The following is an 11,295-nucleotide window of genomic DNA, read 5'->3' as shown; positions in this document are numbered from 1 at the left end:
CAGCAGGGGTTTAAAATGAAGAAACAAAGCGTGTCTGTTACCGCTTCTTCCATTTCTACTCATATAACTGCATATTATAAGCTCTTACTTCCAGAATGTTTAACCTGAAATAAGTCAACCAGCCTAACTACTTAGTTACTTATTCACCAGCTGTTTTGTTGTGTAAGCCCTCACTGTCAACTTTTCAACCACAAGTAGACTTTTAAACTTTTACGTGCCTACAAACCTGTGTGTATGTTTGTGTTTTTTATGTAATTGGGACTTATTTCCTCATCGTAACCAGCTTGCCTCTCTCTAGCGGGGAAATCCCAACAGATAGAGCTGTTGAGAAGGGAGTGGTTTGCTCCAACAACAAATTCAAATTAATCAGTACTTGCTTTCAGTTGGTTTCACCCCACAGAAGCTCCAGCAGCAGCGACCCACTTAACTTGTAAGTCTCTCACAGCAAAATAGAAACCTAAAGTTCTGATTTTCTAGCAAACTTGATGTCAAACATGTTGTTTCGTTTTAATTTGAGCATGGATCTTTCAAATTTGCATTGCAGATATTAGTGAGTCAGCTCATTTGCATTTCAACTGATCCTCAATATACAAAAAGCTCAAAAGACTAACTGATTTCTTTATTAGGCTTCTTTGTTATTTAATATTGCTTTTAATATTCACTGCTTTTCAAAACAAAAGGGATCTGTTTTCAGCATGTTTTTATTTTTTAAATCAGACTTTTAACTTGATCTGCAAAGAAAAAATGAGTAGACAATATGTTGCCAGATTTACCCTTCAGGGTTGAGTTTTAGCAGTGATGAAGTGTTTAAAACTCTTCTTTTGAAATGAACAACAGTGTCACCTGAGGAACCCGTCGACCAGGAAGTTGTGCCTGTTGTGGGGCATTTTGTGTAGTCGTTCCTCATTTCTGATTTTGCAGTGACAAACAGAAAGGTGAGCCAGTCCTACATGTTTTAAATGAAGACCGCCCCGTTAATAACACTTGTGTTGACAGGTGGTTTACTTTGCAGGTGTGTGGCAGCGGATAAGTTTCAGCTGAAGGTGGCGAGTCATTTAATGACTCCTTAAACATGTTGGATCCAAGAGGGAACGAGGGCAGACGAAGCCACGTTTTGTCAGCTGGGAACCAGGATTATAAAGGTCAGTTTCATAATTTTGGTAACCTGATACACATATTCAACACTTTTACAAGTAGGACACAGTAACCGTCTGGTTTCGGAACATTTGATTCCTCTTGTATTCTTTTAGAGACACATGAGAACCCGGAAGCCATTCTTTAAATTTAAATTATAAATCAAACACTTAACAACATGACTAAGTTCCTTCTTAAGCAACCAAGTTTTTATACCAAGTTTGTTGACGATAGAACTTCTGCTTTTGATCCTTGAACTATATTGAGCTGATGATTGTTTTACTACAATACAACGAAATAGTACGTTTACAGTGTGGTGCTATTAACTGGTAGCAGTGTTTGTTTTGGCCAAAGCTTCCAATATATTTGACTACTGTTCAAAAGCTTGGGGTCACTTAGAAATGTCCTTATTTTTGAAATACAAGCAGTTTTTTCAATGAAGATGACATTAAATTAATCAAAAATACAGCCTAGACATATTTAATGTGGTAAATGACTATTCTAGCTGGAAACGGCTGATTTTTAATGGAATATCTCCATAGGGGTACAGAGGAACATTTCCAGCAACCATCACTCCTGTGTTCTAATGCTACATTGTGTTAGCTAATGGCGTTGAAAGGCTAATTGATGATTAGAAAATCCTTGTGCAGTTATGTTAGCACATGAATAAAAGTGTGAGTTTTCATTGAAAACATGAAATTGTCTGGATGACCCCAAACTTTTGAAGGGTAGTGTATAGTTCAATATAGTATCAGAAGGAAAAGTCCTGATTCTGTTTATTTTTTTCATGTAAAATGGAAGTTTTCTTCCTCTGAATGCAACATTTTGTTTTGAAAAAGTTTACTTGGAAAAACACTGGAGCATGACGTTGGTTCAGGGAAGTGTTTAGTCATGTTGTGAAGTGTTTGGTCTCTTATGTCAACAATACGGCGTCCATTAGTGATTCACTGACAACCCTCTTTTGATTGTCCTTTCGGGCTCTCCGATGACCGATCAAAAACCACCAGATTACGCCCAAGCTGTGTCCAATAAGAACACCGTGAAAGAACTTCTAATGATGAAACGACAAGCGATTGTAAGTGAACAGGTATTTCCACAAGCCCAAGAACATGACAAGACAAGTTTAAGATCAGTTAATCCCAAATTTATGATAGGGTTTGGTTTCCCTGGAAAATGTTGCAATCAGCATCTTCACATGTAGCTAGAAAATGCAGCACAGGGAAGTCCTGGCCTTTCCTTCAGTATGAGGAAGAACTGATACAAAACTGAGAGCAAAGTACAAGTCATGAAGATTAATATGTAGATCATGTGGGTGTTTTTATTACAAGCAAGACTACATTCACATACCAGCATAGAATGAGTAATATGCTGACCAAAACCTGACAGCTTTGAATTGATTCTCTTTTAGAAATGGAACTGCTCACAAGACAACAACTTGGAGCCTGAATTAAAATATACAAAAGATGAGCCTTTCCTCTACGATGTGAGTCCTCATCCGTTCAACCCTCCAGCACCACTAAACCCAAATCCCACCATCGAGTTTCCTCCTGCAGCTCCTCAAATTGCTGAAAAGACCCCGCAACAAGCGCAGTTTCCAGTGCAATATCCAGCTCTGCAGGGACAAAAAATGAATTTATTTCAGTGGCAGATTCAGCGTGAAACCCAGAAAGTTGGAGGACTTTCTGCCGAGCTGCTAAACACGCAAGATTCAGATGGTGACACGTAAGTATGCAGGAACAAAGTCATCTTTTAGACTCCTGGTTTCCAATCTAGGCGCTAGTATTACTGGGGTTATATTCTGCAGTTGAGGAAAGGAGCATTGTTGGATTATAACATGGCATGATGCAGATTATTAATAACATCAAAATCATACAAAATCAAATGTAAAGCTTTGACATATTTAGCTATGAAGGGAATGTATAAATAAAATGTTCAACTTTGGATTATCCAAATCTCTGTGAACCTAAACTTGGACATATTTAGATTAATTTTACTCCAACATATTGACTCTAACTGGCCCTTTTCGGTTCCTACTGTCAGATTTCTCCACATCGCGGTGGCTCAAGGCAAACGGGCTCTTGCTTATGTGCTTGCTGCAAAAATGGCTGGATGTGGCGCCCTGGATATGAAAGAACACAACGGGCAGGTACAAACACTCATCAGTGTACACTCGTATTTTTAAGTTGTCACTGACAGTCTCTCCAGTTTTTGTAATCTTTGTGCACAGACAGCTTTGCAGATCGCAGCTACCATCGATCACCACCTGATTGTCCAGGATCTGCTTTCACACGGAGCCCAGATCAACACCAGAGACTCGTGGGGTCGATCTCCGTTACATGTATGTGCTGAAAAGGGCCACGTCTTGAGTCTTCAGGTAAGAACTGACAGGAAATGCACCAGCACAAGCTATATTTTAATGATGTCAATGTAGCATCAATTTAGCACCTAATTAAATGTTAATCAATGCCTTAATTAATTGATGAATACCCTGCAAGAGTCATTCCAGACTTTTGAGTGCTTTTAATTTGGTGTTTTTGCTCATCATTCTTTACTAATCTTTCTAAAATGTTGCTGGATTTTGAGTTTGTTTTTAATAAGACAAACGTTGTTGCTGCAGAGTTCAGCCAAGTGTTTTAATCTTACTATATGCCACTACAAATAAATGCTTTTATTTGGGTTCTATCATTGTTATACTTTTATATGTAAGACTCCAATGGACTACTACCGACCTACATTTCTTCTCTAACTGCACAGAAAAGTTCTGATCTTTACTCTCTCCATTCACAAGATCACTTGTTGCTTTCTGTTCCATATGCCTGTACTGAATTGGGTATAAAGGCTTTTGTTTGCTCTGCACCTTTTGCATGGAATATGTTGCAGAAAGACTGGAAATTAAACGAGTTGATCTCATTGAGCGTTTTTAAATCCAAACTGCGGGTTCTTGAGGCCGACTCCACAACATGCACTTGTTTTTCATAATTTACTTGTAAATTTAACTTTTTATTAGTTTTTTGCTCATGTTTTAATTGTGTTTTAACTGTGTAATTTTGTAACTGTTTTCTATTTGCTGCTGCCTATCTTGGCCAGGACTCCCTTGAAAAAGAGGTTCTTAATCTCAATGGGATTTCTCTTGGTTAAATAAAGTTAAAAATAAAATAATAATAAATAATTTATACTAATGTTAAGATCAGTTGTACAGTGTAGAGACTTACTATATCATTTACACAATATGTGAAGGACTAGTAATAGCTACAGAAGCATTCACATTTAGCTTAAAAAATTACAAAATATGAAGTCCTGTTTTAAAAACTTAAGTGAAAGTACAAATTATTAGCAAAATGGTTTATATTTATTGTATTGTCAGATTTAAGGATGAATGATAGGATTGTCATCAGCTGATAAAGGCTTTAAAATAAAATACAGGCATCAAACGAAATACCTTTCAAGCTAAAAGATGAAAGTTTAGTTTGTTGAGTTGCCTAGCCAAACTTGCACTGTAGATTTAAATAAACAGGCAGTTCATAAAGTTTCCACAAACCTAAGCCTTTAATAGGACATGATTTAATCATATTTTCTGCAATGAATGTAATCCAAACCCATAATGAGGAGAGGAAAAGCTTTTTTACAGGCAGCCTCATAAAGTTTAAACCAATGTCCAGCAACTCTAACTTCTACCTGAGGCATCCGCCAACACTTGAATGTACTAAACAAAGCATCAAGCTTTGATTTTAATAGCAGTTCAAAGGTTTTCCTTCCTTAAAGTTTTCAGTTTTGCTGCTTGACGTCAGGCTTTATCTAGTGCACCAGTCCATCTTTTTTTTTTAAACTGAAACACCGAGCTGTGTGGATAGCAACGTTTAAACATCAAAAGGCCACAATGAGGATATGAAATTTGGATATTTTAGTGTCCAAAAACTCTTGTGTAAATAATATAAAATGTGAACTGGACTTGTCATTGTATTCGAGCCACTTTGAGTGTCTGCAAAACAACCTGCTCACAATGCCGCTACTGTTGGGGACATGCAGCTTATCTCAGCTGTTAATTTGTAACCGTGTAATGTCACAGTTAATGTGAAACACTGAGCCTTTCATGTTAGTTTATCTGATGCTTTTGTGCCAAAAACCTTTGGCTTGTGTTACCTTTCCTTCCCACAGAACACAACACAAAACAACTGCACACTCAAAATGGGGTTAGGGTGATTGTGACTCAACTACCGCCCACTGAATCCATCAAAAGGATAAAGCAACTAAAAATGACGACCCAAAACGCAACTTATCACTAGTTTTGTGAAGGGTTTGAAGAAAATAAAAAAAGAAGCAAGGAATAATTTGATTCTCACACTCAGTATTCCCAAAGAAAGTCAGCTGATGGTGCAGAACCTTCTACTCCCCAACTGCTATGAGAGTCAAAAACCTCTTTATATCCTTATATATTCCCCCAGCTAGGCGGACTGCCAACAGTCCACAGCTAAGCTCTACCTCAGGTGCAACTGGTCTAACTGATGAGCAGGTTTTTGTTCAAGAAAAAGAAAAAAAAACACTTTTCTTAACACTCAAAACATTAAAAACAAGAAAAGCACTCAGAGAGCACAGTGCTGCACCCAATGCTGTTCAGTCATTGTATGATTTCCATTGGATGAAAACTGATTTCCAAAGGATGAAAACAATGGACCGGTGCTGTGCTCACAGCGGTCGATTTGTAGTAGGATCGCAATCATGTGATCGTCAGCAGGTAGCTGTCATAGTGTTCATTTGTAGTCAGAGTTACAGTGACACTGTGCCGCTATCTCGCAATGATACAGAAATCTTTAACAGATTCGTGGATCCAGACTATAAGCTGCATCTAATCACTTGGTCGTTGTGTCATTTCTGACCTTCCCTGAAAATTTCATCCAAATCCGTTAGTCTGTTTTTGAGTAATGTTGTGAACAGACAGACAGACAGACAAACCAGTGCCGATCGTCACATAACTCCGCCGCATTCCTTGGCGGAGTAATAAAGTTGGACTTCATAACTATGAGTAACATATCCTAAATCCAACATAGTCTACATGATGTTTTACCACCTAGGGTTGAAAAACATAAATGGAATAATAAAATGTGTATTTTTCTGCATTATGTTACATTTTCTTGGCTGTCCAGATGTCTTATTTTTCCACTTATTTGCACAGAGAATCTGGAGGAACAGCGGGCAGCAAGTAGATGTTGAAATGTTCAACTATGACGGTGAGTTTGTTCTCTTTAACTGGAAACTTGGTGATGTTAACGTGAAACACCTTTTGTAATCATGTTGTGCTTTTCTGCAGGTTTGACAGCACTTCATGCAGCCGTCCTGTCCCACAACGCCGCCGTCAAAGAGATGAGGAAAGCGGAAGATTCGTGTTCGTACATGGTGGCAGAGAGAGTGCAGAGGAGGCAGATGTTAGTGGAATGTATTAAGATTCTGCTGCACATGGGAGCCTCCTATGGGACAAAGGTAATTATTACATCTCCTAGGCAGCATTTCAGTAGACGTGGTTCAATAGTACAATAAACAGCTTGACTTTCCTCACGTCCCAGTTGACAAAATAGACAATAAAACAATGCCACTAATTGTAAAATCCCAAATTTTAAGTTCACTGTGATAGAAGCAGTGGTTTTAATTCCCTATTAGCTGAAGTGTTGCAACAATATTATCGCCTAGAAAGATGTTGGAAGCAGCAAAACTGACAAAATATGCTTTATTGTGTTTATTTCTGCAGGATCTGAAAAGTGGACGGACTTGCCTTCACATGGCCTGTGAGGAGGGAAACGTGGAACTGTTGAACATGTTCCTTGATCAGCCAATATCGCTGTCGATTGTAAACGTGAAGGTACGTTTCTTTGTTGTGATAATGCGGTCAGGTTTTAGTCCATCTTATATCATCAGGGGGGTTCTGTTTGACCAGCTCTGATTTGCTTGTTTTTTAAATCATAAATTATAGATGCTTAAAATATCTGTTAAATTTTAAACTGACATATCAAATCCTTTTCTAAGATTTTTAAAAATTTGCTTGTTAACCAACTTTCAGGTCATTTATTGCACATCTCTAGGTGGAAATTTTCATGCCTTGACATACACTTACTGGCCACTTTATGAGGTACACCTTGGTTAGTAAAAGGTTGGACTTTATTTTGCCTTCAGAACTGCCTTAATACTTCATGGCATACTTTCTACAAGGTGTTGGAAACATTCCTCAGAGATTTTGGTCCATTTTGACATGATAGCATTACGCAGTTGCTGCAGATTTGTCGGCTGCACATCCATGATGCCAGTCTCCCGTTCCACCACATCCCAAAGGTGCTGTATTGCATATAGATGTGGTGACTGTGGAGACCGTTGGAGTTCAGTGAACTCATTTTCATCTTCATGAAACCAGTTTGAGATGATTTGAGCTTTGTGACATGGTGCATTATCCTGGTGGAACCAATCATCAGAAGATGGGTACACTGTGGTCATAAAGGGATGGACATGGTTAGTAACAATATCAGATGATTTTTGTGGGGTTTTTTTTGTGAATGTGTGCTGAAAGGTAGGACTTTGGATGACCGCTTGAATTTTTTAAATATTTCAACTCACCCATAATCAGATTTGATCTGGAAATCCAGTATTTTAGAAATAACTGAAAATTTCAGGGGTTTAACCAAAGCTTTAAATTTCAAAGCACAAAAAAGTGCTAAAAGTAGGTAGATCGACAATTTTTGGAAAAGTTATCTCATGAAGTATTGGATATATCAAGCTGAAATTTCATGAATATCTTTGGAGATATCCATATTGTATGCTATAAAATTTGAAAACAAATCAGATAGTGGAGCAAAAATGTGGAGATACTTGATGGAATTACCCATCAAGTATTACAGATAGGATATTTGACTTTGTGTAGAACTACATTTTCACAACCTGTGCTCAGACTGCATGGAATGTGTGATTCTGCGTTTCAGACGTTCAGTGGAAACACGGCCCTGCACATTGTCAGCTCTCTGCAAAATAATCCGACTCAAGCGGAAGCAGTGAAGCTGCTGATGAGGAAAGGAGCCGATCCAGGGATCAGGAACTTGGAGAACGAGCTGCCATGTCAACTGGTGTCTGAAGGACTCATTGGTGAAAAGGTACCGAATCAAAGGAAAGAATGACAACTTTGTGCTGCTACAGAATTTAACAGTGGGTGTAAAAGCTGTTCTTGTTTCTGCAGGTGTGGAAGATCCTCAAAGGGAAACTCTTTCATGCTTAAAGAACACTGTCAGTTAGACAGTCAACTCGACAAAGACATTTGCTCTAACAAGGCAGATGAAGGTTGTTTCAGTGAAACAAGATGTTCATTACTATGTAGTGCACTACTGTTAACTCTCCAATCATCTCTTAAACTACTTTATTTTTCTTTACACTCAGTTAAATTTATGACACATAAGCAGCATTTCCAGTCACATTTTATGTACACAATGAAGCCAATACAAAGACTCAATTATAAAAACAGGCCTCTGCAAGTCTGTTGGCTACAGTCCACAACCAACCACTGCATTCATTTCTTCTTCTTCTCCTGTGTGCTGGTGAACCACTGGTCCAGTAGCTTTTTACTGTAGTAGATCTGCCAGCCGTGTACTTGCACAGATATGACGATTACCAGGTACATAACTGACACAGCAGAGAAACCGAAGATGAAGCGGTAGGCTTTGCCGTGGCGATAAAGCTGCTGAGCTACAGGGAACATCTCCATACCGCCGTAGATGAGCGGGGCCACGCAGAAGAGCCCAGCGCTGATCATAGAAATGACCAGGTAGCTGATGTTGTTGCGGGGCAGCGCCAAGAAGCTGAAGACTGTGGGGATGATGCTGAGGAGGTAGGGGTACTCCCACTGGTATGGAGAGGCCACCACCTTGTGGGACACCAGGCTCAGCTGGCTCACCGTCACCTGATCAAGAAAAGACAACTGTGGAGCTCAGCTCTTACAGCAGTTAGAAAAACAGCGAAACACTAAAGGTTTGCTCTTACCTGAGCTGCCATGAGCACCCAGATCAGCAAATGGACAATGTTGAGTTTACGGATTTCAGACTTCAAAGCAACACTGAGTGCAGAATAACAGAGATAGAACAGTTACATTAAAGGTTGACTGCACCAATCAATTTTAAACTTCTAAAAGCTACTAAATTCTCAAAACAACAATTGAAATTTTGCAGAAAAACCTACTTTTACTAGACATACTTCCGTGAAATGTAGCTCTATGAAACTAAAGTGTTTTTTTTTTTGGCTTTTTTGCATTTGCCCAGACTAAGTAGTTTGGGCTGTGCCGTGTATTGTTGAATCACACAAGACTTTAAGGCTGTGACCTACATGTTGCTCTAATCAGTTCTCTAATATCTAAAAAAACAAAACAAAAAAAAAAACAACTACTATCTTGTTTCTTTAAGCTCACAGATATAAAGTCTTGTGAAAAAGTTACAACTAATTTCTTTTAGAATGTTTTCAAACATGCAAACATTTAATCCTTTTGTAAACAGTGTCAACAGATGCAGGTCACTCATGCTTCAACTACTGGATCAAGGCTGAGTTACAGATTTATATCCCTGTATTCTGTGATGCTGTTATATTTCACTGTGTTGTACATAAACTAACCTCATCTGATAGTGAGCAGCAACCCGCTCCCGGTGCTGGAAATCACTGCCATCTGTGCCAGCTGCTCTCGGACCTGCTCGAGAAGCCATAATGGATATCTGAAAGCAAAAAACACACACAAGTTCAACCTTGGACTTTTCTTTCAAAAGTGGTTTCACACCTCTGGTTATAGCTGTATCATCCAGTATGTGTGTAATATATGTAGTATTGTTTCTGATGTTCATGGAATGCATGTTTAATATCCTTGTGTATGCTGTAATTAACACAAAGAATAGTTTTAAATATAAAATAAAGAAATTCTGTATCGCTGGTATCCAATGGAATATCATTTTTTAGAATATAACCCTAATAAGTGATATTGGCTCCATTTTTCCAGGTCGAACATTCCAGTCATAATACAGCACCTGCAATCACCGATGACTAATAACTTAAATTGGTCCTTGAAAGCTTTTACAACCACTCTGGTGCCCAGAGCAGATAAAATAATGCCAACATCAGAATGACTGCCTTGACTTGCAGTTTTGACAAATGATGTCTCTTTATCACATTTGCATTGTTTAGTTTCTAATTGATCATATTATCGGAAAACAGCGCCTTCAAATTACAAAACTATTAATAAAACAGCCCAACAGTAACAAGATTTTAAAATTAGAATAAAGATAAAAGAGCTTCACAGCTGCAAACATGCTTCCACTGCACAGCTGTTCACTCATTGCTCATTAGCTAGCATTGCTAAGTTAGCATGGGTAGCATTTAGCAGCGTTACTCCGGTTGTTTTCCACTCGACTTGTGAGCTTGTTTGTCCAAATGATTCAGCAGAAGCTCCAGCTCATTTCGGGTATCATGATACACGTCGGCAGGTTAAGTGAAACTGTTTGTGCAACGTATACAACAGGTAAGATTTGAGCTAACAAGCTAATGCGTACCGTTAGCTGCTGTAGGTCACACAGAGGGAGACAAATACGCAGCTGGAGCAGCTTTACTCTCACCTAACATCAATGAAAACAGATCAGGGATTGATCACAGCTCTTACCTTTCACTTTCTGTTGTTCATAAAACGCATTCAACCACAGAAATGGTTGGTTAAACTGGCTACACAGCAGCTTGCTGGCCGGAGAAATACAAAGCAGGAAGAATCAGGGACAGGAAGGGAGATTATCCAACTCTGACTGGTCAGTTTGTCTCCTTCTTCCTGCTTTTCAGCTCCTCCAGCTCTGCCTCAGGTGTGACCATCGAGTCTATGGGCGTGACAGATGACCTCCAAAAATCATCCTCAAATCATCACATTTTTACAACAATCTCTGCTTCACCATTTCTGATTTGCCTGAAAATGTTATGGAATAAAATATGGATAATTATAATGATATAGGCTGCAGAAACACAGTGAACTGTTACCAATTTGACCTAATGAAATCATAAACATATTTGAATTGGAGAATATACCATTAAAGTCTTGCTTAAATCAGATTAGAACATTTCTACATCAGTTGAAATCAGTTGAAAAAACAGGAGAATTAAGAGATGATAGTGGAC

At 38.6% G+C, this 11,295-nt stretch overlaps 2 protein-coding genes across 3 annotated transcripts; one reads left to right on the top strand and one right to left on the bottom strand.

The window, feature by feature from the left end:
- The first annotated feature begins 92 nt into the window (after positions 1-92).
- Positions 93-10,075, top strand: nfkbiz (nuclear factor of kappa light polypeptide gene enhancer in B-cells inhibitor, zeta). 2 transcript variants are annotated; one of them, XM_023297867.3, is made up of 12 exons: positions 93-430; positions 838-935; positions 1,013-1,142; positions 2,142-2,209; positions 2,543-2,856; positions 3,175-3,280; positions 3,362-3,508; positions 6,305-6,359; positions 6,440-6,609; positions 6,875-6,985; positions 8,094-8,261; positions 8,345-10,075. In XM_023297867.3, exons 3-12 carry the CDS (start codon positions 1,073-1,075, stop codon positions 8,381-8,383), a joined length of 1,248 nt encoding a protein of 415 aa, XP_023153635.2. In that variant the 5' UTR covers positions 93-430; positions 838-935; positions 1,013-1,072; the 3' UTR covers positions 8,384-10,075. The 2 variants fall into 2 exon arrangements, with proteins under 2 accessions (XP_023153635.2, XP_054864464.1); XM_055008489.1 differs by having other exon boundaries at positions 2,142-2,221.
- On the bottom strand, positions 8,563-10,950 carry LOC111587762 (protein jagunal homolog 1-B). The gene is made up of 4 exons (XM_023297868.3): positions 10,796-10,950; positions 9,763-9,860; positions 9,142-9,214; positions 8,563-9,061 (listed from the first exon to the last, which is right to left on the bottom strand). Exons 2-4 carry the CDS (start codon positions 9,849-9,851, stop codon positions 8,672-8,674), a joined length of 552 nt encoding a protein of 183 aa, XP_023153636.1. The 5' UTR covers positions 9,852-9,860; positions 10,796-10,950; the 3' UTR covers positions 8,563-8,671.
- Between the last annotated feature and the right edge of the window lie 345 nt (positions 10,951-11,295).

The sequence above is a fragment of the Amphiprion ocellaris genome, chromosome 24 (assembly GCF_022539595.1).
Source record: "Amphiprion ocellaris isolate individual 3 ecotype Okinawa chromosome 24, ASM2253959v1, whole genome shotgun sequence".
NCBI lineage: Eukaryota > Metazoa > Chordata > Actinopteri > Pomacentridae > Amphiprion > Amphiprion ocellaris.
Note: the sequence above shows the minus strand (reverse complement) of the source record. Positions and strands in the feature narration are given on the sequence as shown.